We start from the raw sequence: 23,466 nt of genomic DNA on the forward strand, positions 1-23,466 counted from the left end.
AATATTAGGAAATACATAGATGAAAGAAGAATTAAATTTGTGAAGAATTTTCTATCTCCAACTAAATATATGAAACATACTACTTATCATCTATAAAGAAGAGCTTCATAAATTTTAGATTTAAAAATGAATAAGTTGCTAGATCCATCCTAGTGTTCCTGAATCAGTACCTGTGAAGTGAGACCTGAGAATTGGCATCCCCAGCAAGGTCAGGATGAAGGTGATACTGCTGAACCACAGAAGATACATTGAGAACCAGTTATCTAAGACATTGGAAAACAACTAAGAGATCCAAGGTTTTCCTTCTTTCCTCTCACCTTTAGAATCTTTACAACAGTCATCATTGGTCCTGCTCTCAGCAAGCAACAGGAGTAGAGGAAACATGCACCAGCCCTGCAGCCAGCCAGGCTGGCTCAGATGACAAAGAACAAAGAAATCAGAGGAAGAGCAGCCTCTCACTAGTTATCTCCTCTCCCATCACCACAGGCTTCCTGCACAAAGAAAATGGCTACAGAAAACCACTCAACAGTGGCTGAGTTCATTCTTGGAGGATTAACTAACCAGCCAGAGTTCCAGATCCCTCTCTTCCTCCTCTTCCTTGGAATCTATGTGACCACCATGGTGGGGAACTTGGGCATGATCACCCTGATTGGTCTCAACCAGCAGCTTCATACCCCAATGTACTTCTTCCTCAGCAACTTATCCTTTGTGGATCTCTGCTACTCCTCAGTCATCACCCCTAAAATGTTGATCAACTTTGTAAACAACAAGAACATCATCTCCTATGTGGGGTGCATGTCTCAGCTCTACTTCTTCCTTGTTTTTGTCATTGCTGAGTGTTATATGTTAACAGTAATGGCCTATGACCGCTATGTGGCCATCTGCCATCCCTTACTCTACAACATCATCATGTCTCATACTCTCTGCTGCCTGCTGGTGGCTCTGGTCTATACCATGGGAATCATTGGGTCAACAATAGAGACTAGCCTCATGTTAAAACTGCACTATTGTGAGGTCTTCATCAGCCACTACTTCTGTGACATCCTCCCTCTCATGAAGCTCTCCTGTTCTAGCACTTACGATGTAGAGATGGCTGTCTTCTTTTTAGCTGGATTCAACATTATAATGACCAGCTTAACAGTTCTTGTTTCCTATGCTTTCATCCTGTCCAGCATCCTCCGCATCAGCTCCACTGAAGGCAGAGCCAAAGCCTTCAGCACCTGCAGTTCCCACTTTGTGGCTGTGGGGCTGTTTTATGGATCCACTGCATTCATGTACTTAAAGCCCTCCACTGCCAGTTCCTTGGCCCAGGAGAATGTGGCCTCTGTGTTCTACACCACCGTGATCCCCATGCTCAACCCCCTCATCTACAGCCTGAGGAACAAGGAGGTAAAGGCTGCCCTACACAAAACATTAAGGAGAAAACTCATTTGATGCAAATGTTAGTCTTTCTCAGTCTAAGAGCAAATGCTGTGACCTCCACAAACACCCACAAGGATGTCCTCAATCTGTCAGCCCAGGTGAATGGAAATATGCTTCTCCCAATGGCCAGAAATATGCTTCATCTTCTTTCTTTTCCTTCTCTCTCTCTTCACATTGTTTTAAATATCTAACTTAAAGTTTACTTTTATTTAGTTCCATTTCTTGTATATTTAGCCTTATGGCTAACATTTTCTAGCTTAATTGTAAGTTGACATAAATTCTAACATTAGATTTACTGTTAAATTATCAGGAGTGTGTTTGGAGTCATTCATAGTCTTATTGCCTTAACTATAGGAAATAATACACAATTCAGTTTTTTACTTTGGAGTAAAAACTAAAAACTTTACAAGGCAATTACAGTGGAATTTACAAGTCACAAATAAGTAATACTTAGTCTTCTTCTTTGGTTATGTTTGTATTTTTTTTTGCCAGCCGTGGGGCCTGAACTCTGGACCTAGGCACTGTCCCTCAGCTCTTCAGCTCAAGGCTAGCGCTCTACCACTTGAGCCACAGCGCCACTTCTGGCTTTTTCTGCTTATGTGGTGCTGAGGAATCAAACCCAGAGCCTCATGCACGCAAGGCAAGCACTCTACCACTGAGCTACCTTCCCAGCCCTGTATTTTATTTTTTTGCCACAAGGTCTCATTATATAATCTACCCTGACCTCAAACTTGAGGTTCTTCAATACCTTCCATGTTCTGTGACTAAAGGCGTACTCTACTATACCTTTCTCATGCAGATTCTTGCCTTTCCTCACTTTTTCATCTCTACTGTCCTTCTCTATAAAGTTTTTCCTCATTTTTTCATGTCACTTTCTGAACAGCAACAATAATAACACCTACATGCCAGATGCTCATTTCTGTCATTCTAGTTATTCAGGATGCTGAAATCTGAGGATTGAGGATCAAGGTCAGTCCAACCAGAGAAGTCCATGAGATTCATCTTTAATCAGCCACCAAAAAGTAAAAAGTGGAGCTGTGGTTCAATTGGTAGAGTGTTAGCCTTAAACAAAAAATCTCAGAAATATCACCCAGCCCTTAGTTCAATCCCCAGGACAGGCAAAACAAAAGGAAACAAAACAAATGAAGAATATAATCTTGATAAATGTTCCTTGAAACTATCCAAACAATATGTTCTCCTAGATATATTCAAAACATACATTCCTCTTATGTAATATATGCCTAAAATGACCTTCTCAAGCTGTGAATATTGTTGCTTTCTCTTCTTATGTGTAATAATATATGGATATTTGGAGGATTTAAGATGATGATTTTATGAGTTTCTGTGCTACCCTCATTAAAAAACAAAGACAAGTAAATAGAATAGCCCAATCTCATGAATAGCATCTGTAACAAAAATAGTTGACATGTTATCCCCTTTAGTCACAGAAACAGATTGATTAAAGCCATCAGATACTAAACTTCTGCATAGAATTGGCAGCTGGGCAGAAGAAACAGAAAGATTAAACCAGATATCTGTTAAAACTAAAAAGCCCAAATGACTAAAACCATTTTGGAAACAGTACCACATATGGTAAGAGGTTTGAATCCTTTACCAGTGGGTTAAGTTGAAGGGGCTACAGCAGTTCTAACATGATAAACTCTCAACCAAAGCTTCCTATAAGATTCAGCTGGTGATAATAAACTCCAGTATCAACATAACTGAAACAACAGAGACAAAAGAAAGAAAAGGGCCAGATAAATTGAGAAGGAAAAAAGCCAACAGATCTCAGGCAGCAAGGCATATTTTAATCCTTTACTGAAATAACAGGGAGCTCTGCAAATGTGAAGTTAGAAAACACTTTAAGAGACTTAAAAGGTGAACAGAGTAAAAAGGAAAAATAAAAGATGGAATGAAGAGAATTCATGGGAAGTAACAGACGCAAAAACTTGGTAAAAGATAATTTCTAAATGGCATATTGTTTTCATCTCCTTACAAATGATACAATATCCTTTTTGGTGGATGAGTACAATTCCATTATGTATATATACCACATTTCCTTGATCTAATGATCTCCTTAGGGACACCTAGATTGATTCCATATCTTATCTATGCTAAACAGTGCTGCAATGAACATGGTTGTGCTGGTGTCTTTAGTGTTGCCTGGTTTGTGGGACTGCTGGATCATTCGTAAGGAAATGTAAAGACTTTGAAAAAATTACATTAATGAATGTAAGTCAGAGCCAAAGAAACATAAGCTATATGGATTCCCTCACTTGTGGTAACTAGAATCTGCCTATAAATCTATAAGGAAACACACTGAATGATTGAAATATATGCAAAGATACTGGGATATGATAAATTATATAGGACTCTAGACATTCACACACTGTGGTCAAAGGAGGCTATGCATAGAAGTGGATGACAAAGGCTCAATAGGTATGAACATATGACCATATAAAATAATATTCTATGAAATTAACTCCAAGGAAAGGAAACAAGAGAAATTTTTAATTGCCATTATATTTTTGTTTTCTTTATATTTTGTCTTGTTTGTTAGTTGTTTGTTTTGAGGGAGGGTAAAGGAGGACACAGAAAAAGTAGGAAAGGATGGACAAATACAACAGTGATACTCACTAGACAATATGTAGAAAATGGCCTAGATATCTTGTGTGTGAGGAAAAGAGGGAAAAACTGGAAGAGAGCAACAGAAGGGGAGACATGGTTAAAAACAAATTGTACTCATTACCTGATTCATGTAACTGTTACCCCTTTGTCCATCAACTCTACAATAACAAAATAAATAAAGGAAAAAATGAAAAAATAATGTAATAACAATAATGATGTGGTCATAAGATTAGATAGATGATCGATCGATAGATAGATAGATAGATAGATAGATAGATAGATAGATAGATAGATAGATAGATAGATAGAAGATAGATAGATCCTGGAACAAAAAAAAAGAATGTGTGAGGGGCTGGCATAGAAGTGGAGTGCTTGCCTAGTATTCATGAAGCCCTGGGTTCTATTCCTCAGTACCACATAAACAGAAAAGGGCAGACGTGGTTCTGTGGCTCCAGTGGTAGATTGCTAGTCTTAAGCAAAAGAAGCTCTGGGATAGTGCCCAAGTCCTGAGTTCAAACTCCAGGGCTGGCAAAAAAATGTGTGACTATTAGTAAAAACATATGAATATTAATAAACCATGTCCTACATTTTAAAAATAAAATGACATAGTTTTAAGTCCCAGTAGAGAAACAGAGGCCTAAAGAGTATAGGAAATAATAACTATTCCTTGTAATAAATATATAGATATAACTTTATATAAGTATATAATTACATATATATAAATTAACTTACATAGGCAATGAAACATGACACCTAAGTAAACTCTCTCCCAAAAACCAATAAAACATGCCTGGTAAAGTTTCTAGACATTTTTAGTTAAAGAGGAGGAATACAAGATTTTTGAAAAACTATGAAGTCCTACTTTCAAAGGTCTGTTTGAAAACATCACCTGGAAACAAGATCAGTCCACACACAGTGAGTTTCTGCTCTGTAACAGTACACAAGAAAGAGCTTATATTTTTGAAATATCATTTTCCCACTAAAAGAAACCAAGTGTCTTGGGTAGACTGGTTCCTGGTCTGATGAATAACAAATGAGACAAATCACGATGTCTTGTCATATCAGACAGCAAAGAAGGCAGTAGGGCCTACTACTGTTAAGTAAAACAAATTCTAAGACAAACTAAACAAAATTCTAGGGATCAAAGACAGAAAAATTGAGTCAACAATGTAATAATTTTGCTGAGTTTACAATTACTATGTTTAATTTAAGAACTTTATAATGATACTAAAGTAAAATACCCTAAAACTTAAGACGATAACAGAAAAACAAATCATTATTTTACAAATCAGAAAAAATGATACTTTTTTACCCCCACTGTAGTGATGGAAATATGAAGCTGTTCAATTAATAAATAGCAGAGAACAAAATATACCAACATATAGACATAAACAAATGAGAACTGAGGAACTATATAAAGCAGGAACTCTAAGAGAAAAGATGTGTCAATGTGGGTATCCTGGATGTGATACTATACTATACACTTTTGCAAGATGGTACCAATTAGTTTAAAAAACAGATAAAATAAAACATTATATCTTGCTATAATTTTTATCTCACCAGCATAGGAATCTATATTCTCTAAATAAAGACTCATTTAAAAAACTTCACTGTAACATTTTTCATAATAACCAAGTAATACAAGAAGTCTAGACACTCATTAAAGATGAACAGATTTTTATTAAATGCAAATATATTCACAATGGAATACTGTTCTGTCATTAAGAACAACAAACTCATACAAGTATGGTGCCTAACCACCGTAACCTTTGCTACTCAGAAGGCACAAATCAGGAAACTCAATATTCAAATCCAAACTAATTATAAGGTCTCATCTTAACCAAAAAAATGTTGGTGTGGTGGTTCATCTTCATCCTATCCATGCAGAGGGCATAAATAGGATTGTTGTCCAAGCTAAACATGTACATAAAAGTAAAACACCTCTAGAGAAAGAATGAAAGAAAAATGGATTTGGGGCATGGCCCAATTGCTACAGCATCTGCCTATCAGTACAAAGCCTTGAGTTCAAATCTCAATATAAAAAGGGTAAGAAGATGAAAAACATATCATTTACAGGAGAGTGGATAGAAATGGAAGTCATCTTTTGTGAACTAAGCCAGATTCAGAAAGAGAAGTAGCAAATATTTTCTCTCATATGTGGAATGTTTTTAAAAACCATGACAGTGTAAGAGGGACTACTGGGAAACAGGAAAGGAATCAGAAGACAGTGAGAAAGAGGACAAGTGTGGGTAATGGAGGGATGAAACAAAGTATCTTGTATCCCTATAGGAAAATAGCATAGTAAAATCTATTGCTTTAAATAACTACTGTATGATATTACACTGCAAAGAAAAATCTGTATCAAAATACATCCATTAGTAAAAAGGCACTAAATAAATGGTTGAGAAGTAAACTTCCTGGTGAATAAACTTCCCTAATGAATGAGCACACAGGAATGAAGAGTATCTATGACTCCACATTCCCATGCCACTCCACACTGGCAGTCTGCAGATATAGCAGTTAGATGATAGACTTATGTGTCTATCACATTCTGTCTCCCTTTACTAAAACTATAGTTTGCTTTTGAAAATCTTTTCATTTGCTTTCAAAATCATTCCAATGTTAGTTAATGTGAATAATGAGTAATAACCATAATAGAGTAATGTTGATGGTATGTTGATGATAATGACTGCAATAGTTGTGGAGATGGGGAAGAGAAAGAAGGATGTTAGTAATGATGGTGGTGATGATGGTGATAATGATGGGTGTTTTATGCTAAATATTACAATCTTCACATTGCATGTTTGAAACTACACATTAATCTATAAATAAGAGGAAAATCAACATACCTGGGAGCAAAATCATGATTCACAGAGAAGATGTCTAATTGTTCCTTAGAAAGATCAGAGTCTCTAGAGTAGAATGTACCCCAGGAGATGGTCTATGTACACACATGTAAACACAACCCAGACTCAATCACTGGGACTCATTCCTCCTAAGTGTGCAGATATTAGATACAAATCCACCTGCTTCTAGCATTTACTGATGATTGAAAGTAAAGCTATCCATCAAAATTTCCAAAAGAAGTTCATTTTTTCTCAGCACAGGTATTTCATTACATATCCTTAAAACTGAATAATAAAAGTCTTTCTTACTTGACTTCTTTTTATAATGCAGGCTTTATGACCACATGTGGACTATCATCTCCAAGTACTATGTTCCCTGCATCATAGGAAGATGCAGTCTTGAGCCTCTGATAGTCTGGTAATTCTGGAGTTAAGAACTGTAGCAATTCATAGTAAATATGGGATTCATGCTTGCCATATTCACTTATTACAAGATTAGGAATGAAAAATTAAACCCAGTTTATGCGAGTTTCTTCTACACATTAGTATCCTCATTTGTACCTCACTGGGTAAATAATGCTGTCTACCCTGATTTACAAAGCATTTGTATTAATGAAAATGTTATCCAAGGTGTATTTTCAATATTTTAAGTCATTATGAGGGTAGAGACTGGGTAAAAAGAACAATATATTTAAGCTATCATCTAGATGAACTATTTGTATAAAGTAAATAATATTTACAAATTTACTTCAAATGCTAGCCATTACAAATCAAATATCTCTCTACCAATAAGTTCAGATATAAAATACAATTTAATGCATATTTTTATTCAAATCAGAATTGTCTTCTGTACTTTAGTGACTGATCTATTTTATATAATTTAATCTACTCAGACCATATACCAAATCAGAACACTAAAATTCATATATAAGATAACCAATTAGTACAGTTATTATTATTTATTACAGGGATCAGATGAACTTATTTTGTAATATTTCATTAAAAATAATTATTTTATAACATGATATTAAAAAGCAGGCTACAAAATATGGTTGTAAATGAATTCCTAGAAGGAATGAAAATACCAACAAATGTGTTCACTATCAGTATTAGACAACAAATAGCAGGAAAATTTGGGAAGGGTTACTCTTACTGTTTTTGTTTCTAATTTACTATACTGCTTGTATGATGCTTGTATATGCACTGAAATTACTATTATGGTCTTCAAATTTGTAATAATACTTAATACTAATAAAGTAATAACATAAACACAGATTATAATGAACAATAAGTTTAGTAGAACTAAAACAGGTTGTGATCAGGATTCCTAAAATGTAGGATAAGATCTTCCCCTTTTCTGATTGGAAAACATTGCATAACCCCTGAAATGTTTCAATTTCAATTTCCTAGACTACTATGTAGTTAAAAAACACATATAGTATTCTTTTTTCTATGCTATGCACATACTAAGATGTCAAACACAAAGCATTGTTGAGATACATCTTCTGATTTAGAAGGCTTCACATGGAAGGAAAGGGAAGAAGCTCATTGCCAGGAGAGGAAAAGGTAAGGTTGGTTCCAAGTCACCTGTGAGTAGTAGGCCTTAGGCAGGTCATTTGGTATCTGGCACATCAATTTTCCCAAAGTAAAATAAGAATCAAAATGTGATTTAAATCGACATTTTCTCTAGATCAGTATTTCAAGAGTCACTGAGATTGACTTTGAAAGAACATGAAAAACATATACCATTTCAGAAAAGCTTGTATGAGGAATAATTAACCTAGTGAAATTTGTTTACTAATGAGAAAATACATCCCACCTGCTGGGCACCAGTGACTCACACCAGCAATCCTAGCTACACAGGAGGCTAAGATCTGAGGCTCAGGGTTTGAAATCAGCCTGGTCAGGAAAGTCCATAAGATTCTTACTTCTAATTAACCACCAAAAAAAAAAAAAGCTTGAAGTAGAGCTGTGGCTCATATGGTAGAGTGCTAGTATTAAAGCTCAAGGATGGTAACCAGATCATGAACTCAAGCCTCAGGACCAGCACAAACAAAAAAGAAAGATAGGAAGGAAGGAATGAAGGAAGGAAGGAAGGAAGGAAGGAAGGAAGGAAGGAAGGAAGGAAGGAAGGAAGGAAGGAAGGCAGGAAGGAAGGAAGAAAGGAAGGAAGGAAGGAAGGAAGGAAGGGACATCTAACAGATAAAGAATCTATATGGGTCATGTCTACCAATAATGCCCCATGCTTTGTGTCCATAATTTCTCTGCAGTTACCAATGAAATAATGTCATATTTTGGAATTACAATCTGAGAATAGAACACTTATCAATAGAACGCTTATCTACTGAGAATGATGCAAAGTGCCAGTGCACAAACTGAACCACAGACCAAAAAAGTTTGTGAATAAACCTAAACTTCAATATTTTCTAAATTTTCAAAAGTGATTAAAACATAAATCTGACATTGAAAAGATCTACATTATGAACATATCCAGTGAATCCCTGAAGACAATCCCATACACTTAATGAGCACTCACATTTTTATGTGAATCTAGAACTTGAAATAAAGATAACCAAATCTACTATCCTATGTCATTTGGCGGGGGGCGGTCGTGGGGCCTGAACTCTGGGCCTGGGCGCTGTCCCTCAGCTCTTCAGCTCAAGGCTAGCGCCCTACCACTTGAGCCACAGTGCCACTTCCAGCTTTTTTTCTTTTTGTTTATGTGGTGCTGAGGAATCGAACCCAGGACCTCATGTATGCCAGGAAAGCACTCTACCACTGAGCCACCTTCCCAGCCCCTCCTATGTCATTTTAACAACCAACTTGGAGTTGATATTTCTAGGTACAAAAATTGAGTTATCATGTGATAACATCCTGTGGATATATCATGCTGAAAATTCATTTCAATATTCATGTTCCATATCATTGAATATTAGGAAATACATAGATGAAAGAAGAATTAAATTTGTGAAGAATTTTCTATCTCCAACTAAATATATGAAACATACTACTTATCATCTATAAAGAAGAGCTTCATAAATTTTAGATTTAAAAATGAAGAAGTTGCTAGATCAATCCTAGTGTTCCTGAATCAGTACCTGTGAAGTAAGACCTGAGAATTGGCATCCCCAGCAAGGTCAGGATGAAGGTGATACTGCTGAACCACAGAAGATACATTGAGAACCAGTTATCTAAGACATTGGAAAACAACTAAGAGATCCAAGGTTTTCCTTCTTTCCTCTCACCTTTAGAATCTTTACAACACTCATCACTGGTCCTGCTCTCAGCAAGCAACAGGAGTAGAGGAAACATGCACCAGCCCCTGCAGCCAGCCAGGCTGGCTCAGGAGATGACAAAGGACAAAGAAATCAGAGGAAGAGCAGCCTCTCACTAGTTATCTCCTCTCCCATCACCACAGGCTTCCTGCACAAAGAAAATGGCTACAGAAAACCACTCAACAGTGGCTGAGTTCATTCTTGGAGGATTAACTAACCAGCCAGAGTTCCAGATCCCTCTCTTCCTCCTCTTCCTTGGAATCTATGTGACCACCATGGTGGGGAACTTGGGCATGATCACCCTGATTGGTCTCAACCAGCAGCTTCATACCCCAATGTACTTCTTCCTCAGCAACTTATCCTTTGTGGATCTCTTCTACTCCTCAGTCATCACCCCTAAAATGTTGGTCAACTTTGTAAACAACAAGAACATCATCTCCTATGTGGGGTGCATGTCTCAGCTCTACTTCTTCCTTGTTTTGTCATTGCTGAGTGTTACATGCTCATGGTGATGGCCTATGACCGCTATGTGGCCATCTGCCACCCCTTACTCTACAACATCATCATGTCTCATACTCTCTGCTGCCTGCTGGTGGCTCTGGTCTATACCATGGGAATCATTGGGTCAACAATAGAGACTAGCCTCATGTTAAAACTGCACTATTGTGAGGTCTTCATCAGCCACTACTTCTGTGACATCCTCCCTCTCATGAAGCTCTCCTGTTCTAGCACCTATGATGTGGAGATTGTTGTCTTCTTTATAGCTGGATTTGACATTATAATGACCGGCTTAATGGTTCTTGTTTCCTATGCCTTCATCCTGTCCAGCATCCTCCGCATCAGCTCCACTGAAGGCAGAGCCAAAGCCTTCAGCACCTGCAGTTCCCACTTTGTGGCTGTGGGGCTGTTTTATGGATCCACTGCATTCATGTACTTAAAGCCTTCCACTGCCAGTTCCTTGGCCCAGGAGAATGTGGCCTCTGTGTTCTACACCACCGTGATCCCCATGCTCAACCCCCTCATCTACAGCCTGAGGAACAAGGAGGTAAAGGCTGCCCTACACAAAACATTAAGGAGAAAACTCATTTGATGCAAATGTTAGTCTTTCTCAGTCTAAGAGCAAATGCTGTAACCTCCACAAACACCCACAGGGAGGCCTTCTGCATGTCAGCCCAGGGGAAGATGGAAACATGCTTCTCCCAATGGCCAAATCTATGCTGCATCTTCTTTCTTCTTCCTTTTTTCCTTCTCTTTTCACATCTTGTTTGAATATCCAACTTAAAGTTTTTTTTCGTTCACTTTTACTTCTTGTATATTTAGCCTTATGGCTAACATTTTTATATTAATTATAAGTTGAAATAAATTCTAACATTAGATTTAGTATTAAATTATCAGGAGTGAGATTGGGAGTCATTCATGGTCTTATTGCCTACTTTGGAGTGAAAACTAAAAATTTACATGGCAATTATAGTGGAAATTTAAAATCATAAATAAGTACTACTCAGTCCTTTTCTTTTTATTTTATTTTTTGTGAGAAGGTATCACTATATAATCTAGGCTGACTTCTAACTTGAGATTCTTCAACACCTTCCATGTTCTGCAACTACAGGCATATCCTACCATACCTTTCTCGTGTAGACTCTTGCCTCTCCTACCTTTCTCACCTCTACTATTCTTCTCTAGAAATTTTCACCTCATACTTTCATGTCACTTTCTGAATAACAATAATAGCACATGGCTCATGTCTGTAATCCTAGCTATTCAGAAGACTGAAATCTAAGGTTTGCCCAATCAAAGCCAGCCCAATCAGAAAAGTCAATGAGTCTTTTATTTTCAACCAACCACCAAAAAGCAAGAAGGAGAGCTGTGACTCAATTGATAGTGTTAGCCTTGAACAGAAAATCTCAGAAACAACACCCACACCCTGAATTCAAGCCCCAAGACTGGAGAAAAAAATTTAAAAATTAAAGAATATATTCTTGATAAATGTTCTTTATTGAATACATCTCAAAACTAAGCAAACAACATGCTCTCGTAGATATACTCAAAAAGATAAGACCTTCTTATGTTATATATGCCTAAAATGATCTTCTTAAGCTATAAATGCTGTTGCTTTCTCTTCTTTGTAATAATACATGGATATTTGGAAGATTTTGAGCCCATGATTTCATGAATTTCTACTCTTCCATAACTTCATCAAAAAATAAAAATCAAATAGCACAGCCCAATCCCATGAATAGTATCTATAACAAAAACAGTTGCCATATTATCCCTTTTGGTCACAGAAGCAGCTGGATTAAAGCCAGTACATCAAAAAATTCAGTATAGCATTTTTACATGCAAATATGTAACCAGACATCTGGTACATCTAAGAAGCTCAAGTGACTAAAACCATTTTGGAAACAGTACCTCACAGGGCAAGGGGTCTGCATTCTTTACAAGTGGGTGAAATTGAATGCAACTCTCAAGTCAACTAAAGTGTCCTATAAGATTAAGTAGGTGAGATAAACAGTTGAGCTGGTAGCCTTAGTATGGCCTTGTATGTGATCATTCGGGTAAATGCCCAAAAGTGGGATTGCTGGGTCATAGGGGAGCTCTATGTGTAGTCTTTTGAGGAACCTCCATAGTGCTTTCCAACATGGTTGAACAAGTTTACACTCCCACCAACAATGCAGTACGGTTTCCTTCTGGCCACATCCCCTCCAGCATCTGTTGTTATTAGAGTTCTTGATTATAGCCATTCTAACTGGAGCGAGGTGGAATCTAAACGTTGTTTTGATTTGCATTTATTTTATGGCTAGAGAGGTTTGAGCATTTCTTCATGTGTCTATTGGCCATCCTTCTTTCCTTTTCAGAGAAGTTTCTCTGTAAGTCTTTAGCACACTTATTTCTTTGAGGATTTGTTGTTGGGGATTTAATTTTTTGAGTTCCAAATATATTTTAGATATAAGACCTCTGTCCATTGTATGATCTTGCTATGTCCTTTGCCATGCAGAAGCTCTGCAGCTTCATGCAATCCCATTTGTCCAACCTTTCTTTGTGTTTCTGGGTCTCTATTAAGAAATTTTTGGCCTGTGCCAAGGAGACCGAGGGTTTCTCCTGTTCCTTCCTGTAATATTTTCAGGGTGTCTGCTTTGACATCAAGGTCTTTGATCCATTTGGAGTTGATTCTGGTGCAGGGTGATATATAACGATCTAGCTTTAGTTTTCTACAGGTGAATAACCAGTTTTGCAAACACCATTTACTGAAGAGGCTGTCTTTCTTCCATTCTATTTTTTAGTTCCCTTATCGAAAATTAGGTGGCTATAGGTCTGTGGGTTCATTTCTGGGTTTTCAATTGTATTCCATTGGTCCTGAGGTCTGTTCTTGTGCCAGTACCAAGCTGTTTTGACTGCTATGGCTTTGTAGTAGAGTTTGAAATTTGGTATTGATATTCCTCCAGCACTGTTCTTTCTGTTAAGGATCGTTTTTGCTTGCAGCATTATTTACCATAGCTAAGATATGGAACCAACCCAGATGCCCCTCAGTAAATGAATGGATCAAGAAAATGTCACACACACACACACACACACACACACACACACACACACACACACACACACACACACACACACACACACACACACACACACACTGGAATTCTATGCCTCCATCAGAAAGAATGATATCACCTTATTTGTTAGGAATTGGAAAGACTTGGAAAAAACTATATTAAGTGAAGTAAGCCATGCGCAAAGAAACATAGGTCCCATGGTTTCCTGTATTTGCAATAACTAGTAATGTGTAGGACAAGAAGAATAGGTCAAAAGCTATGCACATATGACCATATAAGATGATGTTAAGCGAAATGAACCCCAAGATAGGGACCCAAATATCTTTTTTTTTCTTTTCTTTCTCTTGTTTCTAAAGTATTTATAATGTACCATGTGATTTTTTTTGTTTCTTTGTTTGTTCCTCCCCCAAGGTATAACCCCTGTTTTCACTGTATTTGATGCTGGTGTCTTGCATCTTGTATATAAACTTCTCTAAATCAGGAAGGGCAAGAAAAACCAAATGCTTAAATAAGGATACAATTTGACCCATTGTAACAATGAGATGTACAAAACACTATGTTGAAAACAAACTTTACAACTTCTGTGGGGGAGGGGGGTAGTTGTGGAGGTGGGAAGGAAGGGATTGTAGGGGAAAAACAAAGGAGGAGGCAATAATGCTCAATAGGAAATGTATTCATTGCCTTGCTCATGTAACTGTAACCCCTCTGTACAGTATTCTTACAATTAAAAACACAAAAAAAGAAAAATGAAAAAAAGATTAAGTAGGTAAGAATAAACTCCAAAATCAACATAATTGCAACAACAGACAAAAGAAAGAAAAGGACCAGATAAAAAGAGAAGGGAAGAAAAGTCATCAGGTCTCAGGTGGCAAGGCATATTTTTGAAGCCTTTATACAAGTAACAAAGGGAGTTCTGCCAGAGTGAAGCTAGAAAACATTTTAAAGGAAGTATAATGTCAACAGAATAAAAAGGAAAAATAAAATATGAAATAGAGAATTTATTCAAAGTAATGAATATGGAAGCTTGGTAAAAAATATTCTAAATGGCATATTTCCATTTCCTTAGGAATGGTACAATATCATTCTTTCTGATGGATGAGTATAATTATATTGTGTATATGTACCACATCTTCTTCAACCACTGAGGGACATCTAGGTTGATTCCATATCTTGACTATGGTAAACAATGCTGCAATGAACATAATTGTGCTGGTGGCTTTAGTGTGGCCTGGTTTCTGGTCTATTGGATAAATGTTCAGAAGGATTGCTGGTCATTCATAAGGAAATGGAAAAAGAAAAATTTATATTAAACGAAGGAAGTCAGAGCCAAAGAAACATAGGCTGCATGGTTTCCATCATTTATGGTAACTAGAATGTGCCTATAAATTTGTAAGAAACACACTGAATTATTATAATATATGTATGTGTGTTTGCATATATGTGTGTATAAATGTGCATATATACAAATATGCATACATATGTGTGTATGTATATTTGCATATATACATATATGTGTGTGAATACATTGTATATAGGATATGATAAATTATATAGGAAACGAGACATTCATACATATGCACAGGTGTGGTTGACAAAGGCTCAATAGCTATGAGTATATGATCATATAAAATCACATTCTATGAATTGAACTATAAGAAAAGGAAACAAGAAACACTTTAGTTGCCAGCTGTTGCAGGGTTTTTTGTTTCCCAGTTTGTATTTGGGGGGGTTGTAAAGGAAGGTTCAGAAAAGCTGGAACAAGGATGAACAAATACAACTGTGGTATTGTACATCTTACATATGGGAATGGCAGAGAACTGCACATCTTGTGGGTGGGGATGGGTGGAAAAAACTGGGATAGAGTAATGGAAGGGGAGACATGGCTCAAAATGAATTGTACTTATTACTCATTACCTGATTCATGAATATCAACTCTATATATCAACTCTGAAATAACAAGAAACAGCCAGAATTGGTGCTGTGGCTCAAGTGGAAGAGTATGCTAGCCTTCAGCAAAATGAAGCTCAGGAACGGTGTCCAAGCCCTGAGTTCATCATCATCATCATCATCATCATCATCATCATCATCATCTTCATCTTCATCATCATCTTCATCATAAAGGCATTAAATGAAAATTTTAAATATAATAATAAGAATAATATGGCCAGAGATTATACAAGATTATATGTATTAAGAATCAAAAGAATGTGTGACAATTGGTAAAATATAAATGAATATTAATATAACATGATCTACAGTTAAAAAATTAAGAAATGCCAAGGTGTTGAGTATCAATAAAGAAACACAGGCCAAGAGAGTTCAGGGAAAAGTAACTATTCCTAGTGATATATATGTAACTTTATATAAATATATCTTCATAGTCAGTTTCATAGGAGAGAAAACATGAAACCTAAGAAAATTATCCCAAAATGAGCAATAAAACATGCCTACTAAAGTTGCTAGAGATTTTCATTTAAACAGGAGGAACACAAGATTTTTGAAGAACTGTGTAGTCTTACTTTCTAACTTCTGTTTGAAAACACCACCTGGAAACAAAGATCAGTCCATAGACAGGAAGTTTCCCTTCAGTAACAGTGTACAACAGCTGATATTTTTGAAATATCATTTCTCCACTAATAGAAACCAATAACAAATATGAGATAAATCAGGATGCCTTGTCATATCAGACAGCAAAGAAGGCATGAGAGATTACTATTGTTGAATTACAAAGATTCTAAGACAAGCTGAAGAAAATTTCAGGAATAAAAGACAGGAAAAATTGGGTCAACATAATGATTGTATTGGACTGACTATGTTATTATGGTTAAATTGAAAATTTTATGATGATACTAAAGTAAGATAAGTCATCTTAAGAGGATAACAGATATCTAAATCATTATTCTAAAAATTAGAAAAAGCTGATTGATTTTTACCTGCACTGTAGTGGTAGATAAATGAACCAGTTTAATTAAAAAAACAACATAGAACAAAATACACAAACATACACATATAAACAAGTGTAAAACCAAGGAGCTCTGAGAAAAAAAAAGGTGGTGTGTCAATGTCAGTATCCTGGATGTGATACTATACAATTGCATTTGCAAGATGGCACCATTAGGTTAAAGCAGATTAAAAAAAATAAAATCTCACATATTATTTATCACAAAGACATGTGAATCTATAAATGATTCTAAGTAAAGTTTCATTTTAAAATATTTACTGTAGCATTATTCATAATAACCAAGTAATACAAGAAGTATAGACACTCATTAAAGATGAACAGATTTTTATTAAATGCAAATATATTCACAATGGAATACTATTCTGTCATTAAGAATAAACTCATACAGGTATGGTGGCTCACTATTGTAACCATTGCTACTCAGGATGCAGGAAGGTCAGTGTTCAAGATCAAACTATTCATAAGATCTCAATTTAACCAAAAAAAATGCCTTTATCCTATCCATGCAGAGGGCATAAATAGGATTGTTGTCCAAGCTAAACATGTACATAAAAGTAAAACACTTCTAGAGAAAGAATGAAAGAAAAATGGATTTGGGGCATGGCCCAAGTGCTACAGCATCTGCCTATCAGTACAAAGCCTTGAGTTCAAATCTCAATATAAAAAGAAGGGTAAGAAGATGAAAAACATGTCATTTACAGGAGAGTAGATAGAAATGGAAGTCATCTTTTGTGAACTAAGCCAGATTCAGAAAGAGAAGTAGCAAATATTTTCTCTCATATGTGGAATGTTTTTAAAAAACCATGACAGTGTAAGAGGGAGTACTGGGAAACAGGAAAGGAATCAGAAGACAGTGAGAAAGATAGGACAAGTGTGGGTAATGGAGAGATGAAACAAGTATCTTGTATCCCTATAGGAAAATAGCATAGTAAAATCTATTGCTTTACATAACTACTGTATAAGCCAGGCCCAAATAAAAGTAAGTTGCATGGTTTCCCTCATTTGTAATAAATAGAATATGTCTATGATATTCTTAAAAGAGGATCTCAATAGCCCAATTGCTAAGTGCATAGAGCCATATATAATGAAGCATAACAACATGGACTCCAAGAATTGGAAACAAGGAGTTCTTATTACGTCCTGCATGCAGTTCTTTCTTTTCTTTTTTTTCTGCTTAAGTTTGCTATACCCTTTGTCTTGTACATAAGTATATCCCATATGCAGAAGGGAAAAAGTATCACAGAAACAGCAGGACAAAGAATTAACTAATGCAACAATGATGCTATGTTGGAAATGAACTATATAACTAGAGGGGAGGGGAGTGGGGACTGGTAAGCAGGAGAAGATGCGGGAGGGGTAACTGTTTAAAAAGAAATGTACTCATTATCTTACTTATGAACTGTAACCCCCCTGTTTATCACCTTTACAATAAAAATACTTTCTTTAAAAGATCCAAAAAATAAATAACTACTGTATGATATCACACTGAAAAGAAAATCTGTATCAAAACACATCCATTAGTAATAAGGCACTAAATAAATGGTTGAGAAGTAAACTTCCTGGTGAATAAACTTCCCTAATGAATGAGCATACAGGAATGAAGAGTATCTATGACTCCACATTCCCATGCCACTCCACACTGGCAGTCTGCAGATATAGCAGTTAGATGATAGACTTATGTATCTATCACTTCTGTCTCCCTTTACTAAAACTATAGTTTGCTTTTGAAAATCTTTTCATTTGCTTTCAAAATATTCCAATGTTAGTTAATGTGAATAATGAGTAATAACCATAATAGAGTAATGTTGATGGTATGTTGATGATAATGACTGCAATAGTTGTGGAGATGGGAAGGGGAAGGATGTTGGTAATGATGGTGGTGATGATGGTAATAAAATGATTTAGGTTAAATATCAAAATGTTCATAGTAAGTAACTACACATTAATCTACAAATAAGAGGAAATTCAACATAACTGGAAGAAAAATCATGCTTCATAGATGTCTAATTGTTCCTTAGAAAGATCAGAGTCTCTAGAGTAGACTGTACCCCAGGAGATGGTCTATGCACACACATGTAAACACAACCCAACTCAATCACTGGGACTCATTCCTCCTAAGTGTGCAGACATTAGATACAAATCCACGTGCTTCTACAATTTACTGATGATTGAAAGTAAGGCTATTCATTAAAATTTCCAAGAGAATTTCACTTTTTCTCAGCACAGGTATTTAATTATATCTTTAAAAATGAATAATAAAAGCCTTCTTTGAATTTTTTATAGTGCAGGCAATTTATGACCACAGTGGACTTTTCATCACCAAGTACTATGTTCCCTGCGTCCTAGGTTGTCTGGGAAGCAACACTGAACCTCTGATAGTCTGGTAATTCTAGAGTTAAGAGCTGTTGTATTCATAAGAAATATGTGATTCATGCCTCCCATATTCATTTATTATAAGATTATGGAAATGAAAAATTAAACTCAGTTCATCAAAGTTTCTTCTATACATTAGTATTCCCATTTGTTTGTCATTGGGTAAATAAGGCTGCCTAACCTTCTTTGTAAAGTACTTGTATCAATGAAAATGTTGTTCACTGTGCATTCTGTATTTTTTTTTATCATTTTAGGGTGGAGATTGGATAAAACGAACAATATATTTAAGCTATCATTTAAGTAAGTAAGTAAATAAAGCGTACACATTTATTTCAAATACTAGCCATTACAAAGTTAAATATCTCTCCACCAATAAGTTCAAATATAAAATACAATTTAATGCATATTTTCTTTTATTCAAATCAGAATTGTCTTTTGTATTATAGTGACAGGCTTATTTCATTTAATTTAATGTACTCATACTATATACCAAATCAGAATATTAAAAACACTTATATAAAAACACCATCATTAGTACAGTTATTATTATTTCAAGAATCAGATGAATTAACTTATTTTATAATATTGTGTTACAAAATAAATATTTTGTAACATGGAATTAAAAATCAGATTACAAAATGTGTTCATAAATTAATACATAGAGAGGATTAAAATACCAAGATATTCACTATCAGTGTTAGACAACAAATAGAAAAATGGGGGAAGGGTTAATCTGCATTTTTATGTTTCTAATTTACTATAATCCTTGTATGTACACTGAAATTAGTATTTTAGTTAATATTAATAAAGTAATACCATAAATATAGTGTATAACAAACAGTAAAGTTTAGTAGAGCCAAAACAGGTTAGTGATCAGGATTCCTAAAATGTAAGAAAAGATCTTCCCTCTTCTTATTGGAAAACATTGCATAACCCCGAAATGTTTTAATTTCAATTTCCTAGACTACTATGTAGTTAAAAAACACATATAGTATTCTTTTTTCTATGCTATGCACATACTAAGATGTCAAACACAAAGCATTGTTGAGATACATCTTCTGATTTAGAAGGCTTCACATGGAAGGAAAGGGAAGAAGCTCATTGCCAGGAGAGGAAAAGGTAAGGTTGGTTCCAAGTCACCTGTGAGTAGTAGGCCTTAGGCAGGTCATTTGGTATCTGGCACATCAATTTTCCCAAAGTAAAATAAGAATCAAAATGTGATTTAAATCGACATTTTCTCTAGATCAGTATTTCAAGAGTCACTGAGATTGACTTTGAAAGAACATGAAAAACATACCATTACAGGAAAGCTTATAATTATATCAGGAATAATTAACATCGTGAAATTTGTTTACTGAGAAATACATCCCACCTGCTGGGCACCAGTGACTCACACCAGCAATCCTAGCTACACAGGAGGCTAAGATCTGAGGCTCAGGGTTTGAAATCAGGCTGGTCAAGAAAGTCCATAAGATTCTTACCTCTAATTAACCACCAAAAAAGCTTGAAGTGGAGCTGTGTCTCATATGGTATAGTGCTAGTCAAAAGTTCAAGGACAGTACGCAGACCATGAGCTCAAGCCCCAGGACTGTGACCCCAAAAAATCCCACAGATAAAGTATCTATATGTATTATATCTACCAATAATACTCCATGCTTCCTATGTTCATTACTATAATTTCCTTGCAATTGGCAATGAAATAATGCCATATTTTGGAATTACAATCTGAGAATAACAATAATCATGTTATCAATGGAACACTCATCTACCAAGGATGACGCTAAGTATAAGTGCACAAACAGGATCACAGACCGAAAAAAAAATCTATGAACAAAGCCTAGACATAAATATTTTCTAAGTTTTCCAGTGGTTACATGAACCTAACATTGAAAAGACCTACATTACAAACATATCCAGTGAATTCGAGAACAATACTATTCGCATAATGGCAACTCACATTTTTATGTGAATCTAAAACTTGAAATAAAGATTGCAAAGTCCTATGTCATTTTAACAACCAACTTGGAGTTGATATTTCTAGGTACAAAAATTGACTTATCACACGACACAGCTTCTGGATATAGCATGATGACAGTTCATTTCGATATTCATGTTCCATATCATTGAATATTAGGAATTACATAGATGAGAGAGGAATTACATTTCTGAAAAAATTCTATCCCAAACTACAAAATATAATATATACTACTTATCATCTATAAAGAAGAGCTTTACAAACTTTAGATTTAAAAATGAGTAAGTTACTAGATCCATCCTAGTGTTCCTGAATCAGTACCTGTGAAGTGAGACCTGAGAATTGGCATCCCCAGCAAGGTCAGGATGAAGGTGATGCTGCTGAACCACAGAAGATACATTGAGAACCAGTTATCTAAGACATTGGAAAACAACTAAGAGATCCAAGGTTTTCCTTCTTTCCTCTCACCTTTAGAATCTTTACAACACTCATCACTGGTCCTGCTCTCAGCAAGCAACAGGAGTAGAGGAAACATGCACCAGCCCCTGCAGCCAGCCAGGCTGGCTCAGGAGATGACAAAGGACAAAGAAATCAGAGGAAGAGCAGCCTCTCACTAGTTATCTCCTCTCCCATCACCACAGGCTTCCTGCACAAAGAAAATGGCTACAGAAAACCACTCAACAGTGGCTGAGTTCATTCTTGGAGGATTAACTAACCAGCCAGAGTTCCAGATCCCTCTCTTCCTCCTCTTCCTTGGAATCTATGTGACCACCATGGTGGGGAACTTGGGCATGATCACCCTGATTGGTCTCAACCAGCAGCTTCATACCCCAATGTACTTCTTCCTCAGCAACTTATCCTTTGTGGATCTCTTCTACTCCTCAGTCATCACCCCTAAAATGTTGGTCAACTTTGTAAACAACAAGAACATCATCTCCTATGTGGGGTGCATGTCTCAGCTCTACTTCTTCCTTGTTTTTGTCATTGCTGAGTGTTACATGCTCATGGTGATGGCCTATGACCGCTATGTGGCCATCTGCCACCCCTTACTCTACAACATCATCATGTCTCATACTCTCTGCTGCCTGCTGGTGGCTCTGGTCTATACCATGGGAATCATTGGGTCAACAATAGAGACTAGCCTCATGTTAAAACTGCACTATTGTGAGGTCTTCATCAGCCACTACTTCTGTGACATCCTCCCTCTCATGAAGCTCTCCTGTTCTAGCACCTATGATGTGGAGATTGTTGTCTTCTTTATAGCTGGATTCAACATTATAATGACTGGCCTAATGGTGCTTGTTTCCTATGCCTTCATCCTGTCCAACATCCTCCGCATCAGCTCCACTGAAGGCAGAGCCAAAGCCTTCAGCACCTGCAGTTCCCACTTTGTGGCTGTGGGGCTGTTTTATGGATCCACTGCATTTATGTACTTAAAGCCTTCCACTGCCAGTTCCTTGGCCCAGGAGAATGTGGCCTCTGTGTTCTACACCACCGTGATCCCCATGCTCAACCCCCTCATCTACAGCCTGAGGAACAAGGAGGTAAAGGCTGCCCTACACAAAACATTAAGGAGAAAACTCATTTGATGCAAATGTTAGTCTTTCTCAGTCTAAGAGCAAACGGCTGTAACCTCCACAAACACCCACCGGAGTGCCTTCTGCATGTCAGCCCAGGGGAGGATGGAAACATGCTTCTCCCAATGGCCAAATCTATGCTGCATCTTCTTTCTTCTTCCTTTTTTCCTTCTCTTTTCACATCTTGTTTGAATATCCAACTTAAAGTTTGCTTTCATTCACTCTCACTTGGATGTGAGGGCGATCTGGCTGCGACATCTGTCACCCCACTGATGGCCAAGGTTGATTCGGCTGATCTGGCTGGCTAGGCGGGTGGCCCCTTCCTCCCTCACCGCTCCATGTGCGTCCCTCCCGAAGCTGCGCGCTCGGTCGAAGAGGAGGACCATCCCGATAGAGGAGGACTGGTCAAGGATATACGAGTAGCTGCACTACCTTGCTAGATCTTCCAAACAAGCTCTCAAGGTTCATTCACTATCACTTGTTGTATCTTTAGCCTTATGGCTAATTTTTTTATATTAATTGTAAGCTGACAAAATTCTAATATTAAATTTAGATTAAATTGTCAGCAGTGAATTTGAGAGTTATTCATGGTCTTGTTGCCTTAAGTACAGGAAATATTATGCAATTCAGTTTTTACTTTTGAGTAAACACTAAAAACTATTTGGGGAGTGCACAAGGCAATTACAGTGGAATTTAAAAGTTACAAGTAATGCCTAGTCTCTTTGTTTTTATTTTTTTGCCATGAGGTCTCACTATTTAATCTAGGGTGACTTCAAACTTGAGGTTCTTCAACACCTTCCATATTCTAGGATTACCGGGTATATCCTACCATGCCTTTCTCATGCAGATTCTTT

The 23,466-nt window shown here is 36.5% G+C and overlaps 1 protein-coding gene across 1 annotated transcript; it reads left to right on the forward strand.

Annotated features, from left to right (window-relative positions):
* The first annotated feature begins 504 nt into the window (after positions 1–504).
* On the forward strand, positions 505–22,624 carry LOC138838831 (uncharacterized). Its single transcript, XM_070038205.1, is given in 4 exon segments — positions 505–1,389; positions 10,315–10,648; positions 10,651–11,216; positions 21,677–22,624. Coding segments are annotated over 4 exon segments (2,733 nt in total).
* Positions 22,625–23,466: the final 842 nt, after the last annotated feature.

The sequence above is a fragment of the Dipodomys merriami genome, unplaced genomic scaffold (assembly GCF_024711535.1).
Source record: "Dipodomys merriami isolate MVZ:Mamm:240054 unplaced genomic scaffold, mDipMer1.0.p SCAF_29, whole genome shotgun sequence".
NCBI classification, from domain to species: domain Eukaryota; kingdom Metazoa; phylum Chordata; class Mammalia; order Rodentia; family Heteromyidae; genus Dipodomys; species Dipodomys merriami.